This window comes from Lipophrys pholis, assembly GCF_963383615.2.
Source record: "Lipophrys pholis genome assembly, chromosome: 1".
NCBI classification, from domain to species: Eukaryota; Metazoa; Chordata; class Actinopteri; order Blenniiformes; family Blenniidae; genus Lipophrys; species Lipophrys pholis.
The window spans coordinates 11,238,388-11,262,769 of record NC_137635.1 but is presented as its reverse complement, the minus strand read 5'-3'; the positions used below and the strand labels follow the sequence as shown (position 1 = coordinate 11,262,769).

General features: G+C 43.4%; 1 protein-coding gene across 1 annotated transcript in view; it reads left to right on the top strand.

The window, feature by feature from the left end:
• Positions 1 to 24,382, top strand: part of LOC308109195 (ankyrin-1-like) — a gene marked incomplete at its 5' end in the record, with an annotated part of 105,367 nt that overhangs the window by 42,654 nt on the left and 38,331 nt on the right. Inside the window, 18 exons of the mRNA XM_080462619.1 lie at positions 905 to 1,003; positions 1,277 to 1,375; positions 1,464 to 1,661; positions 2,729 to 2,827; positions 4,486 to 4,584; positions 5,272 to 5,370; positions 5,657 to 5,854; positions 8,676 to 8,774; positions 8,878 to 8,976; positions 10,256 to 10,453; positions 10,850 to 10,948; positions 11,091 to 11,189; positions 11,414 to 11,512; positions 11,627 to 11,722; positions 11,852 to 11,924; positions 12,246 to 12,305; positions 16,818 to 16,941; positions 22,145 to 22,247. Of these exons, the coding sequence (XP_080318745.1) occupies positions 905 to 1,003; positions 1,277 to 1,375; positions 1,464 to 1,661; positions 2,729 to 2,827; positions 4,486 to 4,584; positions 5,272 to 5,370; positions 5,657 to 5,854; positions 8,676 to 8,774; positions 8,878 to 8,976; positions 10,256 to 10,453; positions 10,850 to 10,948; positions 11,091 to 11,189; positions 11,414 to 11,512; positions 11,627 to 11,722; positions 11,852 to 11,924; positions 12,246 to 12,305; positions 16,818 to 16,941; positions 22,145 to 22,247 (2,040 nt within the window). The remainder of the gene's footprint in view (positions 1 to 904; positions 1,004 to 1,276; positions 1,376 to 1,463; positions 1,662 to 2,728; positions 2,828 to 4,485; positions 4,585 to 5,271; positions 5,371 to 5,656; positions 5,855 to 8,675; positions 8,775 to 8,877; positions 8,977 to 10,255; positions 10,454 to 10,849; positions 10,949 to 11,090; positions 11,190 to 11,413; positions 11,513 to 11,626; positions 11,723 to 11,851; positions 11,925 to 12,245; positions 12,306 to 16,817; positions 16,942 to 22,144; positions 22,248 to 24,382) is intronic.

Below are 24,382 nucleotides of genomic sequence, written 5' to 3'. Positions count from 1 at the left end.
CTTTCCGAGCTCATCCAACTTCATTTAAGAGTGATTTTCTTTTTGCCGTTACGTAATGAGAAAATGTCATGAGAGATTCTGGTGTTCATGCTGTGGATATTTTATTTTTCTTCATTATATCATGAAGAAACCAACAAAAACATCAATACATTAACCTTCCTCACAAGGACTGTCTTACATGTCACCTTTATTTCTACCATAGACCTTCTTCGACTAAAATTAAAAAAAAAAACAGAATGAACGACATGCTCGTTGGCCTTGACTTGTTCTGACATTGTACTCAACCAGAGAAGAACTTTTGCTTTGTGAAACTCAAATTCCATCTTTTCAAACACTGATTGAATATAACAAACCTGTGGTTAGAAGTCCGACTTTGAAACGGCATGAAGGAATTGAGGTGGTTGTTCTTTCTGATTTGAATGTGGAGAATGTTCCTTCCTGTAATATTAGAGAGCAATATTAGTGCGTCTCTGATGTTTCAGTGCACTTACTCAAACACACACTGTGAGACCGAAGCAGTGTGTTTGATATCCTCCAGTTCCACTTTGTTCTCCATGTCAACATGCTGTTAGCGTCTTTCTTCGTAGTGAAGCGGAGGCCAATCCAAGGAAGCTGTTAAACTAAACCAACTGGATGTGCTGCAGCAGGAGATATTTCCCTCTAGAGGGGGATATCCATCCATGTTCGCGCTCCACAGGCACACGGCCCCCATTTCCTCTGATTAAAAAAAGCAGCATTCAGAAGTTTGATAAAAAGCTCCATTTTACCGTCATTTGTCTGTGAGGAAATTGTTTTTTCAGTTTTTTATTGTGCTGTTTTCACATATTAAAAAACTTAAAAAAACCTTCTCCAGGTGGTAAAAGGATTTGTTTCTTGTTTCAAACTTTCTCTGTCTTTCCTGCAGAATGACATTACGCCGCTGCACGTCGCATCCAAACGCGGGAACAGCAACATGGTCCGCCTGCTGCTGGAGAGAGGCGCCAAGATAGACGCCAGAACCAAGGTGTGTGTGTGTGTGCGTGTGTGTGTGTGTGCGTGTGCGCGCACACTCATTCAAATTTAATTGTGTCATAATGTGTGCATCCTTCACACAAAGTAGTAGAATTAGGGAGACATTTCAAAATGTCTTCATTGCATTTATTATGTTTAACACACAGTGCTGACACTACTACAATATCCTTTTTTTTTTCTAGTAACTAGTGAAGTGACTGTACAGCCTTTTGAAATGTAACTTGCATGACGCTGCTGCTGATCAATCCGCTGCCCTTCCTCACAGGACGGCCTGACTCCTCTTCACTGTGGCGCTCGCAGCGGCCATGAGCAGGTGGTGGAGATGCTGCTGGACAGAGGAGCTCCGATACTGTCAAAGACCAAGGTAGAACGTGCGCGTCTGCCTCCCCATAATCGCACCCGCCAGCCGACTGAGGCCACAATAAACCCTTTCCCCGCCGCTCTCCTCCCAGAACGGTCTGTCTCCCCTCCACATGGCCACGCAGGGCGACCACCTCAACTGCGTCCAGCTGCTGCTGCACCACGAGGTTCCCGTGGACGACGTGACCAACGACTACCTGACGGCGCTGCACGTGGCCGCGCACTGCGGACACTACAAGGTGGCCAAGGTCATCGTGGACAAGAAGGCCAATCCCAACGCCAAGGCTCTGGTGAGGACGGGGAGCGAGAGGCCCGGAGCCTCGGTAACATCGGGGAAAAAAGAAATAAGTCAAACTTATTTCTTCTCAAATACCAAACTTTACGCACCCCAAGCTGTAATGACAAAGAGATCAATAATATTAGGCTTTAATACAATATAAATTAGATTTATTTTCTCATCGTATCCTCTCGGGTTCAAATGAAGAAGAAAAAACAAAACAACCATTCCATCTTGAAGCTAAATAGCTTCATTTTGAGGGTTAATTTGGGAATTAATCCCTTTAATACGGTTTCTTAGAGGAAAATGTGTTTGTAGAACAACTTTTCTGAGCAAATTAATAATTCAATGAGTGAATTTCTGGTGATTGAGCCTCTGTGATTTATTTTGTCACGTCTCAATGAGAAGCTTTCCTTTGTACTCTCTTTTGTTTCTTCCTCATTGGCTCCTGCTTGATTTTTATTTCCTTGAGGGATGTTGGAAAGATGAAAGCTCGCACCGCTCGATGACGCAAACATGAGGGACGTTAAAGCGGGAAGCAGAAAAATAGACTTTATGAGCTGAAGAAACACATCTTTGCTCTGTAATGGGAGAAGTTCTGGGTGTGGTCTGAGACTTCAGAGTCAGAGGGAACGAAGAGGAGGAGGAGAAAAAGGACACGGCGAGGAAAATGAAGTCATAGGATTGAGCCAGAAAACCTCAAAGGATTGAGGGAGGGAGGAATGTGGAGAGAGTACAAGCTGGCAAGAGTGAAGTGAGGTAGTACAGACGAGTATCTATTTCAGTGCACAGTACTTTTTCCTCTTTTTTTTTCTATAACTCACAGTCGATTAGTTCCACACATGCTCGTCTGGTTGGCATGCACTTTAAGAGCGAGATTTAAAGAAAGAGGGGGAGGTAAAGGAAAAAAAATGGGTCCCACTTTGTACTGTATTTTCCACTGAGCGCTCCAGATTTGTCTTCCACCGTCTCTGCGGGCTCCACTAAACCACACACAGAGAACTTTCTGGACTGTTTTTACACTTCTTCTTCTTTCTTTTTTTTTTTTTTTTTGTTTTAATTCGTCTGTTTGTGCCTCAGAATGGTTTCACCCCCCTGCACATCGCCTGTAAGAAGAACCGAGTGAAGGTGATGGAGCTGCTTCTGAAGCACGGAGCGTCCATACAGGCAGTCACAGAGGTACGTGTGCTCGCAGGCGGGTTCGCTTCTTCCAACACCAAACCCCAGGTTGTCCACTATTGAGCCACACTTAACGGCGGGTTTACTTTCGGGAAAGAAGGCATATTGGTCCAGGTTTGATCGCATTCTATTATATTGAAAAATGCTCTAGAAATGATGACTATTTGATTGAACTGGCAGCTCTTACTGATTTCCAAAAAATGGATATATTAGTGACGTTTAAGCACATTTGAGTCAGATATCCAATTCACATGCTCTTCATCACATTTGACTGACTTTATTTTAAGGTTCAAAATATGAAATGCCTGCATGTCGACGCACACTCTCCTGGTTAGAAGTGCTTGCATTATTTAGCACTCAGGTAGCGAGGATAGAAGTTTGTGCGATTTACAAAATAATCAGTCATGCATCTCTGATCTCCGAGTTCCCTTGTTTTTTTTTTCTTAATGGAGTTTCCTCTAAACTCCTTTTAGATAAAGACAGTAAACTTGAGAAATGTTAACTGCAACGGGATACCAAATGACATACTCGTCTTCAAACTTAACATGCATTTGCCACACAAGTCAATCAGAGTAGGAAATGACTGTAAATGATTGTAATCAAGCATTTGTTCGCTTGTTCTATCGATACATGCTCATGTGTGTAGGCCTGTTAGATTTCTGCCCACTCAGCAGTGTTCTTCGCCGCTGGTGTCATGCAGGCGACACGTGGGGTCACATTCAGCCTCGTTTCCTCTTGAGTAGGCCGGACAGGTAAAATAGCACCATAATAACCTCGAGATTTAAACTTTCTTTGTTGTGGTGCAGAGAATACGTGATGAAAATGTTGGTATTTTCACAAAAAACAAACAATTAATACCAAAAATGACTCCGTAATGATACTTTCTGAATACAGTGAAACGTCCAAATGACTTCTCCTCTCGCTGTTGCATTGTGGGTGTATTTACAAACTTTGAGGTTAATGATAGTTTACTATTTTTCATAGCAGCTTGTTTGTTTAATTTAGCAAGGAGAAGAGTGTCCTGGAGAGCTGGTGGGGCCGAGGGTCTTGCTCAGGGACCCCCCCCAGTGCATGTTTTTTAGACTGTGGGAGGAGTACCCGGAGGAAACCCACATACACGTACGGGCAGAACATGCAAACTCCACGCAATTTACAATTTGCTTGGTGGTTTGGCCGGATTGGAGCCTCTAGCAGGCCGGTTTTGGCTCACAAGCCTTATGTTTGACACCCCTGCAGCAGAGTGCCTCAAGCTATAAATAGTCCCAACAACACTAAACGTTAACAGTACAGACATGTCACATACACTCTGAAATGATTTGTTCACTCAGGTTTTGTTTTGTTTTTTACGCATGGTGTAAACAACCTTCTAAATACCAACATGAAAAATTAGCAGAAGACGGATGTGTCTTGAAATAGTTTGTGGACAGCAGTGGAGCAGAATTTGTTTGGATCTCAGATAGTTTTTGTTAAAAGTGACAAGCGATCATTCAATGGTGGAAGGTCGTAGTTTTCACAGACGGTATCATTTGATGTGAGGGATCCGTTTTTGTCTGGAAGGCTGGAAATCAAAATCAAAAATCAAAAAACCTGCTCAGGTTGCGCTCGTTTCATTAGCTTCCTTTCATTTGCACCTCTCCTCTGTATTCCTCCCGCTGCAGTCTGGTCTGACGCCGATCCACGTCGCTGCGTTTATGGGACACGAGAACATCGTCCACCAGCTGATCAACCACGGGGCCTCGCCGAACACGAGCAATGTGGTGAGCTCAGCAGCTTCCTCCTTTCGGCAGGGCACTAGGCATTGCCGTGATGGAATGAAGTGTACTCCGAAAGCGTTTCCCTTCATGTTCTGAGCTTTTTCAAGCAGGGTTCAGACTGCATCTCTCTTGTTTGTAATTACGGTTGAGTAAACAGTCTTGATGAGCCTCCACCTGAAGCGGAGCCGCTCAAACAGAGACTTAACATTCCGCCAGTCCTCCGCCACAACCTAGAAAACGTCTGTAATTGATCCAGTCGGCAGAGAAAACCTCCGGAGGAGGGAGAGGAGGCTGATTGATGCCACGTGTGTGAGCCAAAACGATCCCGTCAACACACCGCGAGAGAAGATAGAAACTCCAGTCACGACTCACCTCCAGACGAGGCCGGTCGTATGGTGGAGAACTTTAGGGGGAAAGAAAAAGGGGGAAGAGTGATGCAGTAAACTGTTCAACCCCCAAAGTATTCGGTCGCCCACATCGTGTTTGTGGCCAGGTTACTGTAGAAACGGAGCATTATGGGACGTCATTATGGTGAGTTGGGTGTGGAGAGCTAAGGGGGTCTCTCTCTCTTTCTCTCGCTCTCTCTCTCGCTCTTGCTCTCGCTCTCTCTTGCTCTCAGAGAAAGAAGTCAGACTGGGGGATTGTCATTGTCACATTGTCACTTACTCCCGGTGTGTGTTTGTGTCCCAGAGGGGAGAGACGGCGCTCCACATGGCAGCGAGGGCGGGACAGTCCAACGTGGTCCGATATCTGGTCCAGAACGGAGCGCGAGTCGACGCCAAGGCCAAGGTAATCCGCCACTGTCGGCCACAAGAAGTGCTCGCATGTTTTACTTTCCTATCCGGACGAGTTAAAGAAAATCAGTTAAACTTCTTTATTATAGAAAAAGTTCTGAGAGGTGCTCAACTACGGAATTGATGAATAAACATTATTGCATGTTTATCTAATGTCCCCCCACAAATTTCAAGTGATCGCTGGTCACATTTTGTGGCTGCTGGTTGCTGTGTTTGCTCCGACATGAACGTAACCAGAAGCGCAGTGAAGAACAGTGTTGACGTTTGGTTCGCCGTTTCAGGACGATCAGACTCCGCTGCACATCTCAAGCCGTCTGGGGAAGCCCGACATCGTGCACCAGCTGCTGGCGAACGGAGCGTTCCCGGACGCCACCACCAGCTCCGGGTACACCCCGCTACACCTGGCCGCCCGGGAGGGGCACCGAGACATCGCCACGGCACTCCTGGATAACTCCGCCAGCCTGGGCGTCACCACCAAGGCAAGAATAAAAACAGGACATATATTATTTTTTTCACAAAGTTGGAAGATTTTGCTCACTCAAGCAGGAGTATTCAGTGATTAATGAGTACATTCTGCACAGTTTGTTCATGCAGGGATACCGGGAGGGGTGGTGGGTGGGGGGGGGGGGGGGGGGGGGGTGTAGATGAATCATAGCTGCAGGGTCACATTTGGACTTGCTGCAGTCAGATGATTGGGGGAAAACCCGTTTCCAGCCGAGTGGAGAAGAGAACGTTCACTGTAACGTCTGGACTGAATGTCGCTCTGCAAACACTGTTGCTGGAGGAGTTTTGTGTGCAGAGTTTGCTCCTTCTAATCATTTCGGGGCATCAGTTAAAATTTTTACAGACACAGATTTCATTTTATTCTGGGTGCAGATGCACCAGGTCTATTTTGCTTTTTAGTCCAGTATTTCCCTCTTTCTTCCTGTTAATGTAATGGTATTAAAGTATTTTTCCTCACCGATTGGCCTTACCTCATAGCTAAATAATGTTATATAATGTCCCCCCACCCCCACGAGCATGTGTGCTTTATCTTTTTTTTTTCAGAAGCAAGTAATCAATTTCTCGTGTTTTCATCACACAGCCTTGCTCATGAGTAACTCAGAAGTGATTAAACACATGTGGACATTGTTGGGAACGGCCACTGGATAGAAATGTACAGAACAACATTTGGACATAAAACCCAGTTCCTTAAAAAGATGAGCCACTGTTGATTGAATAGAAAAACGGAATGCATTGATGGAACATAGACAACATAGATTATACCGTTAAATGAAATTTGAAATGAGCGAATAATTTGATAGCTGCTTCGCGTCACAAAAAAGTTGGAACAAGGTGGTAATGAAGCGTCCCTACTGTGTGTAAACATCTGGGAAGAGAGAAAAGCAAGCAGCTGGAGCTTTTCCCCAGATGTGTCGTTTCAATTGAATTCAAATTGAGCTCATACTAGCAACAGTTGTAAACAGTCTCAGTTTCAATATCTGATTTGTTGTCTGTGTTGTACCGGGAATAAAATATGATGACGTCACTGATTTCGCCAACGTCGCGACGCTCGTACAGGAACGAGGAGACGGACTGTGTTCATCGGTTTGGTCCGGGTCGCTCCATCGAGTCTGACCCGGACCTCGGAGGCAGACCAAAGAGACAGAAAACATCGAGTCGCCTCGTCGCTCTATTGTTGTTTTTTCACGTCCATCTTGCTTTAGTCTGGAGCCCCCTAGTGGCCATTGTCAAAACATAGATGAAAGAAATAACGCGTGAATGAGCTTGGGTCTTATTTTTCAACATTTGGGCATTAAATAGTGAATTTCTCTTCCTTTCACTTTATTTCTGGATGTCTGAATCAAATACTTCAACATTTGGGAGGAATGGAGGTGGAGAATAGAACGCAGCTCCAAAGCCGTTTCCAATGGCAACCTACGTAAACACACGCTGATTAAAGTTCTCTTTCACATGAAGCCATTAAAAGGCTCATTTTATCGCAAAAGAATCCAAGCTTTTATTTACAGTGGTGTGTAGTTTGGTTTGTAGTTGCTGAACCAAAACTATCGCTTCATTATAAAGAAGTTCTGTGGGTAGAAAATAATAGTGGAGCGTCTCATAGCGGAGCACAATGCAGCCTCATGCAGACCTCAGGCTGAGGTCATAGCGTCATACAAGACCTGGAAGTGAAGTTAGTTACAATCATGTTCCCATGAAAAGCCTGAAAGAAACGACAACAAAAAACTGATTCTAAATGATCTATCCAATGCATCCAATGTGACGGTGCAGGAGCTCTGCAGCACAGCAGCCATCACGAATTAAACTATCTCGTTTCCTCCCATTATTAACTAGATGGAGCGACTTATTGACTCGTTCCCACGCGTGATTCTTTTTTTCTCTATAGCCACGCGTTCGCTGTAGATTTCAGAAAGCCGGTTCAGAGTCTCTTCCGCCTCGTAGGTAGCGATAACTCCGCCCCCAGCTGATGACGTGTCAGGCCCCGCTCTGGCCCAGAAACGACGTGGGTCCAGCTTAGCACCTGTTTAGACCCTGATAGGCTTTAGTGGTGGAAAGACAAAGAACTGGTGCTAAATCTGGCCCCGGCCCAAAACTAGAACCTGGTTCTTCCTGGTGGAAAAGCCCCCAGAGAGAAAGCATCATGTTTGCTGTTGTTCTCAGGGCCTTTCTGAGTGGACTTTGCACATGTGTGCTTTGGCTTCCTCCCACAAGTCTTGGACATTCTTCTTAGGTTCATTTGGACTCTATAAATCGCATACATGTGACTAGGTGGATGTTTATACTGTGATTTACTGGTGATCTGTCCAGGCTGGATTCAGGCTGGATCCAGTTCTGCTCCCAATCAGCCAAAGTTGGATAAAGTGATTATCGAACAGGGGTGTCAAACACATTTGAGTTCAGGGACCACATACAGTCCGGTTTCATCTTAAGTGGGCCAGACCGGTAAAATTGTGGAATAATAACCTTTGAATTCCAACTTTTCTTAATTTTGGCACAAAGTATATGTGATGAAAATGTTGATATTTTCCCAAAACTAAACAATTACTGCTAAAAAAAAAATCACTACAATCTCAACATGAGGCACCTTCTGGTGCAAAATACAGTGAAACGTCCCAAAAATAATAAACATCTCCTATAAATGTTGCATTATATATGTTTTCCAAAACTCACCCTGACAGCATGACTTTTAGACGAGTTTGATAGCAACAACCTTTCATGGCAGCATCACCGAGTCTCCGTGTCTCCGAGCCTGATCGGATTAGACGTAATATTTTCTTTCCTCACCGTGTGTCCTTGCAGAAGGGCTTCACTCCGTTGCACGTGGCTGCAAAGTACGGGAAGATCGAGGTGGCCAACCTGCTGCTGCAGAAGAGCGCGTCGCCTGATGCTGCTGGAAAGGTAACGGCGTGTCGGCGCTTCACTTCAGCCTTCACGCTCCTCACCTCCATCACCTCTGTCCAGTGTGTATCACCACCTAATAACGCTCACGTTGTGTGTTCAGAGTGGACTAACTCCACTGCATGTGGCAGCACACTATGATAACCAGAAGGTGGCGCTGCTCCTGCTCAACCAGGGAGCTTCACCGCACGCTGCTGCTAAGGTAAGAGGCAAAGTCTCAGTGAGGAAAATGAAATGTAAAATGTATGATCTGTAAATCATGTCTGTGGTGGCAGTGTTGAGTTGAGTGTTGAAGTGACTCAACACACCATCTTGTGGTTCAGACTTGTATTGCAAGGCTGAACCAACTTGATTTGGTAGCAACGCATTCATAGGATCGTCTTTTAGAAGATTCTGTGAGTGTTGTTTTCGGGTCATTATTTGATGTTAGATTGACGAAATCAAGACATATTGTACTTTAAATGCATTAAAACTCCAAATGATCTCTGATGGCTCGGGCTGAAAGCTGTCTGACCCAGATTCAGTCACCCACATGAAATGACACCGCGCTCCATGGATCGGTTGGAGAACACTAAAAGCATGATTGTAGACAGAAATGCTGCAGCAATCACCAAACTACCGTGAACTCTCACTCTTCTTTCGAATGATGACTAAAGTGAAGCGCCTCGCAATAGATTTCAATTTGTTCCTAACATGAGTGAATCTGTAAAATCTGAGCTCCAACTTCATTTAATTCATGTGTTCAGAGAATAAAGCTTGCAAATGTTTATAAAGGTATTTCTCCATCTCCCCTTTGTATTTTCAATTTCATGTAAAGACATTCATTTAAAACTTGTCCATCACTAACTTTAAAAAAAAAAAAAAAAGAAAAGAAAAAGAAGTTTCTTAAATTATTATATTACGTCAAAGTATTTTGACACTTTCTTATAAAACATAACAGATAATATAAGATTTGGCACTGCAACAGGATGAAAACTTGTTAAAAACAAGTTTATTTAGGATAAATAGGACAAGTTACCTTGAATAAAACTCACTGAAGTCTATCAAAATAGAAATTGCACCTCCAAGTACTACTGTCCTATAATAAATTGCAGTGTTGTGAATGACTACATTGAGTGGACATAAGAATTAAAAGCTATCAGGTTTATGTTTACAGTCATCAAACACAGTGTTGTAATTAAAACGAATGCTTCAGCCAGTTACACTGAGGAAAACAGCTTCAGTGTGAAGATTTGTGGTATTTTGAGGAGTATAAAGCAAAGTTTAGTGCCTTTTCACTAATCTACCACGTTATAGAAACCCTGCACCCAAAACAAAGCTCAGCCCAACGTTTCAATCACATTTTCTGCCTCTTTCAATGTCTCCTGCAAACGGAGGAAATTCAATTGTTGAATAAATGTTTGAGTTTAAACGGAGTGCGACCGAGCTTCACGTGAGTGGATGAACGTCGTCTCCTCTCCTCTCCTCTCCTCTCCTCCCAGAACGGCTACACGCCGCTCCACATCGCAGCCAAGAAGAACCAGATGGAGATCACCACCACGCTGCTGGAGTACGGCGCCTCCACCAACACGGTGACTCGCCAGGGGATCACGCCGCTGCACCTCGCGGCTCAGGAGGGCAACGTGGACATCGTGACGCTGCTGCTCGCTCGAGACTCTCCCATCAACGTGGGAAACAAAGTGCGTGAGGTTTTTTTTTTGTGTTGTTTTTTTTAGTATGAAAAGAAAGACGTGTTAGTTGTGTGTTCTCATTATATCATTTTACGAACCCCCCCACCCCCACCCCGTCAGCACGGCTGTGAGGCCAGTTTGATAGCAGCGAGGTATCCACCTTTCATGCCGACATCTCAGCTCGGCTCCCTGTGTTGTGTTGTGTCCACTACTTTTAAGAAATTTGCTTAAAAATAAATATTTTCAATTAATTGGAATCTTTGTTTTCATTAAAAAAAAAAAAAAATTCAATTTTCTTTGTGGTTTGGCCAGAGTGCAGCCTGATTGTGTGACTCTCTTATAACAGTGCAGACGGATGGTTTTTGGAGTTTTCGAATCTAACCTGCGTCTCCGTGTCCGTTTCAGTCCGGCCTGACTCCGCTCCACCTGGCGGCCCAGGAGGATAAAGTCAACGTCGCCGAGGTCCTCGTCAACCAGGGCGCCGTCATAGACCCCGAAACCAAGGTGATTCTGCTGGTGGTGTAAAGCACTTAACCCCTGAAATTGCGTCATTGTTCCTGCTCTGTAAAGTCAGGAAAGTAATATTTGTTAGTATCTCAGGACTTAAAAGTTACGTCTCTCTCTCTCTCTCTTTCTCTCTGATCAGCTGGGGTACACGCCACTCCATGTTGCCTGTCACTATGGCAACGTGAAGATGGTCAACTTCCTGCTGAAAAATCAAGCCAAGGTCAACGCCAAGACAAAGGTAACCGTAAATATTTACTGTTACGAGAGAAGACGACTTTACTCTCTGTCCTCAAACGGTGACCTGTTGAAATGATATTCTTCGTTGCCACTGCGCACGACTTCAACATGAGTTCAGATTCAAACATTTAAATCTGAACTCTCGTAGCCAATAGGAGCGTTCCTGTAACATTTCACTGCCGCGTTACACAGTTGTGACTTTATCTGTCGGTGTGCATTCTGCAGAATGGATACACACCCCTGCACCAGGCCTCCCAGCAGGGACACACACACATCATCAACCTGCTGCTGCACCACGGGGCGTCGCCCAACGAGCTCACCAACGTCAGTACAACTCCAATGACTCCGCTGCCAGGCTCCCCGGAGCTGGAAATGAATGACGTGAACCCCGTTTAAACTACCCAATAACTCTTCCTGTCGTCTGGTTTTGTGTTTCAGAACGGGAACAGCGCGCTGTCCATCGCCCGGAGGCTCGGTTACATCTCTGTGGTCGACACTCTGAAGGTGGTGACAGAGGAGACTCTGACCACTCAGGTATACACGTACTTCTGTCTTGAATATTCAAATTCAGAAAACATGTCGCACCCTCATGCGTCTGACTGTAAACTCCCTAAAACTCTGAAACAATTTGAAAAACATTCGTCTCGTGTCTCTGTTCACCAGACCGTGATCGAGAAGCACAGGATGAACGTCCCGGAGACCATGAACGAAGTGTTGGACATGTCTGACGATGAAGGTGAGGCCTCATTTCGCGGTTGTACTCGTCTTCCTCCTCATAGCTGAGCTCACGTCTCCGACGCCAAATTTCCTCCATGTTTTTTTTTTTTAATGAAACATATATTTTGCTGTATTTTGTTGTAGTCGAGTAAGTCAGGTGATCGTTTTCCATCTTTAACTTCCATCAGTTAATATTTTAGCCACAGTCATGAGTATTGAGACATTCTGCCATTTGAATCTGTCCAGTAATCACGTTTATTTTCAACTTTTTTATTTGTTTTGTTTATTATTTTCCTGTATGATTTTCACACTAACTCTCTCCTCCATCCCAAACACACAGTCCGTAAAGCCAATGTCCCCGAAATGATCACAGAGGACTATTTTTCTGATGTGGAAGAAGGTATTTTTTCATTAGTTTTTTTCTTCTTTTGTATCTCTTTAATTACACTTTGTTTTTAACATTTTCAGTCTTTTTTCATATTAACCCTCTTTGACATGTTTGTGTTCTTTATTTAACACAATAACACAGAGTATAAATCAGATCTGAAGGTTCTCCATCTTTTCTATTCAGCTCGAAATGCTTTGACTAATAATGTAGAAGTGAATCGTCCACCTTGAGACTGTTTGAAGACTTTTTGTGCCGTCCTGTGCTCGCGTCTTCCACCCCTCTGTAGATGTTTGCGGGTGTTTCGCCTTTTCCCCCTTTTCACTCGCTCACACCGTGTGTTTGCAAACCCCTTCCAGTACTTTTCTGTGCATGGAAATGCGGGCAATATGCCTTTCAGCCCGGTTGCCATGCCAACAGTCTGCACGCAGCGCGGCGGAGTGGTGTAGCAGATTTCTTTTCATGCCGTTGAGTTGAAGGCACACACACTCGATCCTTTGTCTTTGAGAGCGGCGGTCCCGTCAGCGACGCTGCTATTGTAGTTTCTTTTGGGGTTTTTTTTTTTTCTTTTTTTTTTTTTTTAAACATTCAAGCCAAAGCAAACACGCTGAAACAGCTGCTGCAGTGTGTGTGTGTTCGTGTATGTGCGTGTGTTCGGTTTTATTTGATCGCTTCACACTCTCATATTAAAACGACACGCCATCGTTTTGGAATGAAAAAAAAACAACGACAAATTACCCGGAAACATAAATCGGGCAAAAGAGATCAATAGAATTCAAGAAAATCCAAATAACACAGATCACGCAAATCAGGTGGGGAACTACTATTCAATCTTTTTTGGGGGTCTTCATCCTACAAAACAGCCTCAGGCCAAAACCGGCCCACAAGAGGATCCAGTCTGACCAAACCACCAAGAAAATTGTAAAAATGTCAAAGAAAACGTTGTTGTTTTTTTTTAAAGAAATTTCTTCAGAGTAGCGACACAGCACAACTCTGAGACCCGAGCTGAGATATCAGCGATGCTCACATGATTGTGGTGGAAGTTTTTTTTGGGACATTTGATTGTATTTCAGTAAATCTGGCTTCGTTGTTCAGATTATAGTCATATTCAGTAGTAATTGTTTGGTTTTTTTGCACAAATGTCGATATTTTCACCACGTGTACTCTGCACCACAACAGAGATTCAATTCAAAGGTTATGGGACTATTTTACCGGTGAGACCCGACCCACTCGTAATGAAATTAGAGAAACTTTCCTGCACCGTGTGGACTTTTAATCCTCTACATGTCAGACGTTTGGGCTCAGGACATGTTTTCATGGTCATAGTTGTGTTCAGAGTAATTTTGCACGAAATTACTGTAAGTTACTGCAATAAGACAATGACAACACAACGTGTGTGTTTTTATCTTTTATCTGCGACTTCACATAGAGACATGGCTATATAGAATGTTAGTCAATGCAATGTTCCTAAAGTCTATGAAAATGAGTGTTTGCGCTCTTCTTCTTTTTTTTTTAAACTGAAGTGCAGCAAAACTCGACCTCTTGACCAGCTGATGACACACAGACCGGTCGATTCAGAATTGATATATTGGGATTTTCTCCATCAATAACTTGTGTGGCTTTCAGTCCTGCCAGCCCTCTGGGGTTTTTCGCTGTGCATCGATGGCAAAGAATAGCTGGCTTTCACACTGTGTAGGTTGTCACATGCTTCAAGCTGTCCGAGGGGTTTTATAGCTTCGAAATGTCAGCAGCCGGCTGAAGTCTGCGTTTCCGCGACGCAGTTTAAACAAATTGCTTCTGTGAAGTGTTTCCTCGATGTGCCCAGAGCCAGATCATGAGATTAACAGATGCACCAGATTTTGTAGTGGCACCTTCAGCTGCGGCCGTTTACAACATGATTTACATGCAATAATGTAGCCTGGATTTTCATCAGAGCTGAGAGAGCGATCGCCCGTCACATGAATCATACAAAGTGAATACGGCTCTACAGAACATATACTGTATTGTTTTCATTTTTACATCAAAACAAATAAACCTCGTCAATCGTTAGATCGTTGGACAAACAAAACAAAACTAAAAGTCACACATTGATGATGAAAATCAATGGTTTTACATAGAAATCAGAATTGAATATCTGTAATAGTCTAAACATTGACATCTCCAGCCAGCTGTGTTTTCATCAGAACTTTCACGAGGCATCATTTTCAAAATGTTGCAGCGTAAACGCAGAATTTTTCTGAAATGACAACACAAAAGCGACGCGTCTTTGTCATGAAACGTCATGTAAATGAGACCCGGGTTTGACTTTCATGCGTTTCGTGACCATTCAAGCTTCAAATATCAGAATTAATTCAAACAAGCTGATATCGTGAAAATGACTTTGAAGTCGTCGGATAGGAAGAGGTGAATGTTTCATACGCAGCCGGCACAAATGATGAAATCAATGGGTTTTGTTTGTGTTTGAACAGAGATGGATGTTGGAAACATCTGCATCAGCTATTCCTGTAAGTCCCGAACAGTCGCACTGTGACTAACTCCAGTAACCCGTGTGAAGTGGTGCAGCTAAAACCAAGCAACTAAACCCATGTGATTGTTTTTACCACGTGTCGTTACGTGCATGTTCGCCCACAAGCTGTGTGTTGTTGTTGTTGTTGTTGTTGTCCCTCAGCAGAGCGTCCATCTTTGATTCCTGATCTAAAAATATACCGAGTGTAACTGGAGGCACAGGAATACTCTGCCGGCATGCCGGCAGAGTAACTGCAATGATTAACATCTCCAGTAACACGCAGAGTCCGTGAGCTAAATCAGGACGGGCCAGAGACTCTGAGCAGCCGGTCATGAACTGCGGTGTGTCTTCCAAAGACTGTAAAGTTAGTTAATATATGATCGCTCTGGATATAAAATATAAATTGTAGGCCCTCTGAAAGATTTATCAAGGTACAAAATGTTGGCCCTTCTTTAATTCAAGTATTTCTGCTAATTCATCTAGCTTTTCATCATTTACTTCCAGCTACTGCCATGCTGTATAATCTGGATGATAGTTTGAGGAAGATGCTCTGTAATCTGGATGTTAGGGGAGGAAGATGCCCTATAATTTTGATGTTAGAGGAGGAAGATGATCTATAAAGTTTTGTGAAGGTTTGTGTTTTATTGATTTGTATTATCTCTACTTATTTATACGTTTTTACCGCCAAGTCACGTACACCCCCCCCCCCTTCTGTCTTCAGCACAGATCACACCCAGAATATTTAAATGTAGAAACGAGGAAAAAGAAGTTATGATTCGTATTGACGTGTTGAGCAGTAAAAGTCGAGGTGAGTGGAGGATGATGACATACTGTATGTACATGAATTCCTTCAGACGCTACATGAACTCAGCCGGAGTCACACACACATTTACTATTTTTGTCCTCCTCTCGGTGTCTGTTCTCAAGGCACACACACACACACACACACACACACACACACACACACACACACACACACACACACACACACACACACACACACACACACACACACACACACCGCACGCACGCACACACCCTGGATAATCCCAGGGCTGGGTGGGTAGGCGGGAGAAAGCTGATCTGTTTGTGTTAGCGCCGGTCTGGGAAAAGAGCGATAGACAGTATGTGTGTGTGAGTGTGTGTGTGAGCGACAGAGATCTGACAGGAGGTTACAAGTTGAGGAGAAACTCAGTTTTGGGGTGAAAGGCTCCCATTCCGGGGCCGGTCGGCTGGATGAAGTGCTTTAAAGCCGGAGGTGAGTGGACTGGAATGTGGCCAGATGGGGTGTGTAAAGTGTGTGTGAGAGAGAAAGTTTAGGGGGAGGGGTGCCGCACCAGCGGGAGGTGAGGGGACATGAGGAAGAGGAGGAGGAGGAGGGTCTCCATTGCTTTGTGGCTGCTGGAATGCCTTCCTTTTCTTCTCTCCGGGTTTCTCCGCCTGCATGCACTTGCTCTCCTCCCCTCGCTCTTTCAGCGGTCAGCAGTTCATCAGTGAGCCGCGATCTACAGTAACTCTGAGGGGAATAACGCGCCGCTAACGCTTCTCCTGTAATGTATGTTCCACTCTTTAACTTCCTACTGTCTGATTGATCCCTTTGCTGTGATGACACTGAACGTGTGGCATTCACCAAACCTCAGTTATCTCCATGAAAGCGGCTGAAAAGGCAAGTTACTGACTGCAGGAGTGTTTGTTTTTGAGCATTTCTGGCCTCTGCAAACATTGTTTTGGTCATCTGGCGTGGGAGACAAAAGGCTTTTAGTGACAGGGAGACTTTTGTTTGCCAGAGCTGAACTGGAAAAGCGCCTCCGGGCAGAAGCTGCATTGATCCGTCTGTGTAAAAGAGCCACTGTGTCCTGGTCTGCATGAGTGACGGAACCACAAACACACAGGCAGACTCTTGCTCACCGTTATTTTTTTCAGTAGAACAGGGTCACATCTGGGACTCTGGACAGATCTCCTCTCCCCGACTCCTTTGGTGACATTTAACTTCTTGGGATTTGTTCCTCTTCGAACGCCAGGTGACGATGCGATGACGGGAGACACGGACAAATATCTGGCCCCCCAGGACCTGCGGGAGCTCGGGGACGACTCGCTCCCCCAGGAGGGCTACATGGGCTTCAGCGTGGGCGCGCGGTCGCAGAGGTAGGACACACCAGCTCCACACGACACGACAGCGGTATGAGGGTGTGTACGAGACGTTTGAAACTGTTCAGTGCAAAAGAAACAGCAGCAGGCACATTTTCGTGGACAGCTCGTACGGGTTCCCTGCAGTAGGTGGGGTGTCGGTGTTCCCACCCAGAGAAGATGCATCCACACTCAGGGAGAACGTGCAAACTGAACATAGAACTGTGCAGGCTATTAAAGAGAGCAAACAAATAATGTGATTCTCAGATGTCTGACATGATTTCACGGAAGTTTCCAGATTTGAAACAACAACTATTTCACAATCAGTCCGGGAGCAGCATTGGAACTGTAAAGGATCAAGTAGTAGCGCAGTAAAATAGTAGAATAATGAATCAAAGATAAATTAGAAGAAGGGACGTGAAACAAGTGCACCGTCCCAGGTTGAAATAAAAGATGTGCTGAAAACGTATGTAGTTGCCTGTTTAAACAGACTATGCAGACGCTTTGTCATGCAGGACACTGAGCACTGATCACACAGCATGTTTTTACACTGGAGGCTCTCCATGTTACTGCAAATATAAAGACACACTCACACTCGCCGTTGTGATTTAGAACAAACATGGATGGGTTTGGGACAATCGGGGGACGTCACACCGAGAAAATCAACCTGCAAACACCGCACAGAAAGTCTCACTGAAACCAGGTACCTCTCGCAGGTATAAAGTCTAAATGTGTAAGACGTTGTGAAAGCTCCGCGTTAGTACGTAAACATCATCCAGACGAAGTATGAAGCGAGCATGCTTGGAGTCCGACTCCCGGGTCAGGGATCATAGTCCGCCCTCTGTGGCTTGAATGAAAATATTGACACTTTTGCAAGCGGCCGCAGAGCGAGGGCTTATCGGATATCTGAAGGGTGACACACACGGGACACTGAGCCACAGGAAATTAGAAACATGTTCGATCCCATGGCCTTGAGCTCTGGGTTAGAACAACCCATACGCACCCAGTGTGTGTGTGTGTGTGTGTGTTTTCCAGGATTACCAAACTAGTTCACTTTGAAACTTCAAATCACTTCCAGTTCAGTCATTTTGGGAAGAGTTTTAGCCTCTTTCTGCTCTTTTTTTTTTTTTCATTCAAAGTTCAGGGTTCAGCACATTTTGAATGGTTAACTCAAAACAATAACCTGTACTCACCCAATGAGGAAGGTAAACGTTGAGCATATTTCAGTCTAAAGCGGCTCTGTGTGTGTGTTCAATACCAGAACAGTTCTATGAAGTGATATTACACTGTTTGTGTTTTCAATGCTTTTTGTATTTTTATTTGTCCATGAGTTGTTATAGTCACACGCTTGTACGAGTCAGTTCATCCAGAATCTCGATCGGAGCACAATTATTGGGATTTTGTTCAGGAAAAGTATGAATATTAACAAAACCTCTTCGGTCTGGTTAATTTTTTTCAATGAAGATTAGTCGTATAATCTCTTGCTGTGATAATAATCTTCTTGCATATCCTTTTTAATCAGGTCGGTCTAATTGATGCACTCTGTTTGCGTTCCACTATTTTATCACAGTTTTATCTTTGATAATCTGCTAAACTCAAATATTTTGTCTAATCTGTCAGTAATCTGAAGCTTTGCATGCTTACTTCTCATGAGCATAACCTTATATGATACCTAGAAACACAGAAAAAATTACTAGAATGAAGATTAATTGAGCTTTTTTGCACAAATAATAGTCATCACAGTGGCATCCATGACCTCATCAGTACGACCATCCAATCACAGCTTGTCACACATTTGGAACATAAAGTCAACATGATGTTGACAACTTCAATCATCAATTATTTGGGGCAATTTTGTAGCTCACATCAGGGTTGTCAAGCATAAGGCCCATGGGCAAAAAGAGGCCTTGCAAAAAGCTCCAATCTGGACAAACCACCAAGCAAATTGTTAAAACTTTAAGAAAACATAGATTTTTTTTGGGGGGGGGGGGGTTTACAAATTTAATGGATTAATGGCGGAGCTGCACTGAAGGCTGGACTACTTTCTGATGTTTCTGTCCTGAGAGTGTTTTTCAGCTGCTCGTCCTTCACAGTGTAAAATAGATTGCCCCACGTTAAACAAAACATTAGGAAAACAAAACATTAGGAAACTGGGAACAGATTTGAACCATCTTTTAATCACATTTACTACATTTATTTGATTTTAATGGCAGTGGAATTGTAAGAAATCTGTAAATAATCCAGCAAATTTATCCAAGATACATTCTATGTTCAGTATCTTGCAGCTTTAGTTGTAGGAGAAGCTGAAAACGTGCGACATGTTGGCGATGCTTCTCTGTGACGTAAGTTGACCCAAGCCTCAGATTTTCTGCTCTCGTGTACTTTCTGAACTTTCTAGACAACATAAAGAAGCGTGGAGTTCTGCTTATTTGGCATGCTGATCCATCAGTGGTGACAGAAAGGAAATAAAAGCATTCAAATATGATAAGATCACATCTGAGTCTTTTCATCCCACGTGGGAAAATTCAGTCATAGCGGCACAAGAAAATACAAGAGAATTTTAACACATGATGCCTCGTGCACATCGACCTCTGGTCAGTCAAAATAATGACGTTAAATTCAAAAAAAATTTAACAATTGTTTTAAATCCGGTTGAGTTTGCCGAGCTCACACTTCACTGGATTAACTGACTCTGTGCCATTGTTGCTTTCTTTTGTGCCGATGATTGATTCTCTCCTCGTCCTCTATCACTCCGGTGTATAAATAAATGAAAGTGATTGAGGCTGCCGAGGTGAAGCTGCTCTGATCAGTGGAGGAATTGGAGGTTTCGGTTCTGAACTGAGATTTTCCGAGTTGAGGGAGTCAGTAGGTCGATCTCTGAGCCTCTTCTTACCTGCCTGCTTCTCTCTGCATCTCTCTCCTCATGTCCGTTCTTTATGTTAGTCCCAAAGTCAGGTAAGGCTCAAGGCATGACGAGATCCCCCGGTGAAAACCCCCCCACCCCCCACCCCCCACCCCACCCCACCCGTCTCCTCCTCGACACGCTCCCAGACCCTCAGTTATCAGTATCATGACTTTGTGGTCCGGTGTAATACATATTATTCCCCGTGTCTGTCAGACTCATTTGACTACTAACATGATGATTTTTTTTTTTTTTTTTTAGCAATTTATTTTAACACCCGGCACTGCTGCGGTGTCTTCTATCTTTTTGTACTTGTGTGATCTCTGTCCAGTATTTGTTTTACTCTCAGCTGGGTTCTTTGCTTGAAGAGAGTGTCTGCTTTTGTGTTTGACTGCGGTGTTTGTTTATTGCCTGAGTCTTCGTTGGAGCTCTGCATCAATTTGTGTTTTTTTTTTTTTGTGTGTGGAGTATTTCCTCATCGAGCTTCCAGGGACCTTAGGTCATTCATACATTTAGCATGTTGGAGATATTGGGACGTTAATGCGTGCATATCTTCAGGGCCATGGAGTTCGACAGCAAACAAAGGTGTACATTCATGAATGCACCGCGTAATGGGAAATTGATCTTAATTGACGATGGCACAGAAATATCACTGTCACGCAAAAGACACACAAGTAGAAAAGCCCGTAGTCTAAATGAAAAACCAAGTCAACACAAATACAAAAGCTGCAACACGAATGCATAAATGCAATGTGAAGGCAAAAAGCCCACACAGTAAAAAGGCAAATGCTGCAGGACACATAAGCTGCAACACAAAAGATGCCAAATGCCTAACTAATACAAAAGCTTAAACACGAATCCAAAACATTCCAAATAAATATTAAAGCTGCGATGCCAATGGGCTGCGAAACACATGTGAGAAATGCAAGCTGCACACAAAAATGCTGGAAGGCAAATACAAAAGCTGCAGCATGAATGTAAAAGTCGCAACAGACATTCAACACACCTACAAAAAGCCCATATTGTACGTGCAAGAGCTGCGGAAAAATGTCAAAATCTGCACTTCAAATAGCTGCCACAGGGACATACAAGTGTAAAAGCTTCAACACGAATACAAAAGTTGCAACAAGAATGCCAATGTTGCACAGAGGGACGAAGAAATGGGGAAAAAACCCAGTTTACCACTTCTGATATTAGCTTTTGTATTTGTGTTGCACCTTTTTCCTTGTACCTTAGTCAACCTTCTGGGCCATTGCAATATATAAATTGATATATAAGTAAACATACACAAACATTAGCCATAACATTATGACCACTAAGCAGATCAGGCTCAGCCAGGATGCCCCTGCTGGTCATAATGATATGGCTGTTTAGCGTCCGTGTACATACAGTCATGCCTTAAGAGTTTTATGTGTTTTCCTTTTCAGTACACCACGTGTTCAAGTATAACTCATTTTTAACCGTCAGGAAGAGCAGATGCATTATGTGTCACTGCAAACTTGCGAGCATGTTGCCTGTATGACTTTTTTGGACGTCCATTTTTCTCACAATTATTAGACGTGCATGACACATTTTTCTCGAGTTTGAGGGGGCAACTTTCCCCAGTGTTATTTTTTTTTTTAATGCTTAAACGGCTTCTTCTGGGTGCAAGCCAAGTGGCCCACATCCGTGTACTCGAGAGGAGCGAAAAGGCGCTGTTGTGATTTGTCTCTGTGATGTTGCAGGCGAACGTCCATCACGTCGTCGCTCAGGAATGCACTTTATTTATTTGCCCCATAAAATCGTGTGTCCAAACCGCATCACGAACAAACAGACTCTGACCAACGTATGAGGACAGGCTCCTTCAGACTGTTTTTTAATGGGTCAAAAATGATTAATCAACGTGCTTATCATCATCCGTTGTCCATCACACCGTAGGTTGCCTCACTTTCATGGGCTCCTCTGCTTCTCTTGGGCTTTTAAAAGGGCTTTCGAGGGGTCTGTGCAACATGTTAAAGAGCATAAAAGAGCTGCAGAAGAAGAGCAGATGTAGGCTTCGCAGTAAACAAAGAGGTGTTATTTAAAGATTCCGATGTTTGGTTTTTTTCTTTTTCCAGGTGCGTACTGTAGTTCTTACATGCCACTGCCTTCTGGTTGTAGTTGTCACAGGCAGGTTCCTGGAAGCTGCATGCATTTAATGTGTTTTTATTTGTTTTGTTTTGTTTTTTCTGTTCACCCTCATCCCCCCCCCCAAAAAACTCCCTCTTCCTCCCAATCCTCTTCCTCCTCACTTCCCCTCTTCATCACTTGTGAATTTAATCCTTCGGCAACCGCACCAAGCCTGCGTTCCTTCAGTTCCGATAGGTCCAACACGCTGAACCGCAGCTCCTTCACTCGTGACAGCATGATGATCGAGGAGATGCTGGCACCCTCCAAGGAAATGGTACGCACACTCGACACCACATGAATCTGCACACACTCGACTAATCCGACGCTCTCATTACCTTCAGAGGAAGACACAGTTCAGTGTCCGAATGTGCCAAAAAGCCAGGCTGCCCACCAATCCTCTTACACCCGAGTTAGCGCCGACATAAAGACCAGCAATCCTGTTAGATTCTACTGAAAGAGGAAATGAGATTAGTGGTTCGTGCTGCTATCTCAGACGGATTACTCTGATGGCCCACTTAGTGTACGAATGCACCTGAACACCATTTAAGGAGATGAGGAAATGTCAAACACTCTACAGCGTCTTCCATTGGGGGATTTTTACTCCGTCGAAGAAGCTTTTCATCTGATCTATTTGATGCATTTCCTCAAGTGTGTTTGTCATCATGCAGTGTGGCGCTGGAACTTAAAAGTAACAAGTAATGTTTCTATGCCGCTTCTGGGAAAATGAATTGCTGGGTTTAACCACCACGTGGCTCCTGGTGAGAACAAAAAAAGTCATGTGGGTTGATTAGGCCATTTTTCAAGCCATTGTCCTGCCTGGGACGATATTTCTAACTTATTCCTTTGAAACAAAGTCAATGAAGGTCGAAGAAGACATGGGGAAGTCGTTTTGTGACACACTAAAAACACACAACGACGACACACATTAAAGTTTAAATGTAAAGATTATTATGGCTTCGGCTCACTCAAGATGAAATTGCGTCGTATGTGGCCCCCTCAACGGAAATGTGTGTTGACACCTCTGCTAGAAACCAGCAGAAATCATGACATGTGGGCTGTTTTGGTCAGTTAAACACATACAATCGTATTATGTTACATTAAAAAGTCTTGTGTAAAATGTAAACTTTGAAGTAAAATGATTCTCTATTGCGCCGTAACGTATGTCTCCTCTGTGGGATAGTGTCTATGATTGAGGCGTGTGTCGCCCAAACGGAGGGATGTTTCTGTTCACATGCTGTGCACTCTCACTCTACTTTTAATTGGATGCCTTTTTAGAGGAAGTCACGTCCAGTAGCTCTCTGGCATTGTTCAGCATCCATAACATTTTCTTCTGCAAATGTGTGAGATTAATGGAGTAACGGTGTTACCTGATGTGGGAGTGTGCCAGCTGCTGAATAACGGCTTATCTCCCCCCACGCTGCTGCAGAAGCTCTGCAAGGAAAGGTCTTTCATTGTAGAGCACCACAATAAGGTAGATGTTGCTCCTTTCGAGAGTCATTTCTCACAGTTGATGTAATCCTATATATTTTTACCATCCACCGCTGATATCGGAGCCAATGTAGACTTCTTCTTGTGTTCACCCACTTGAGGTCACGTCATATCTTGTTTGGTTAATCATTTCAGTTCTTTGCTGTCTTGAAATGTTCATTTTGTGAGGAAACAGAATCCTCATGTCAGACGAGAGTTTGTTTTTTGTTTTTGTTTTTTGTAGCAGAAATACTTCATCTGAATGTTTTCATCTGCTCATCAGACAAAAAAACAAACTTGAAAGCTTTCATCTACTTATTGCATGTGTCTACCTGTAATGTCTATCCATCTGCATGTAATGCCACATGTCCAGTTATTTATTTTATTTTACTTTCTAGAACAACTGCTGCAGTGTGTCAAATACTCCATCTCCAGTTATTTCATTTTATTTGATCGAATTTAAATTATTTTGGGTAATATATGGGGCAGTGCATTGAATGTCAACCTATTTTATTTATTAATTTTTTTTGGATAACTATTGTTAGAGAGAGAAGGCTCACTCTCTAGCTATTTTTATTTAATTACATTTTTATTAAAAAAATTTTTTATATATAATTATATATATAATTATATTATATTTAATTGTATTTAATTACATTTTTATTTATCTTTATTTACCTTTATTTAATTTTTTAATGTTCTATTCTATATTATTTATTCAATCTTTATTTCTCTCTGTTTTGTTTTTTTTACTTAGTTTAATTCCTCTTCCTCTTTAATTTCCGTTTTCATTTTAAACATCTTTAAATGTCTTTTCATTACCTTAAATTCCCCTCCAGAGATTCATAGTGAGGCTCTCCTGTCCCGGAGGATTCAGAATAAGGCGACTCTGGTCCAACGTGTGTTGAGATCACAGTTGACCTGCATGTGTGGATCTGGTGG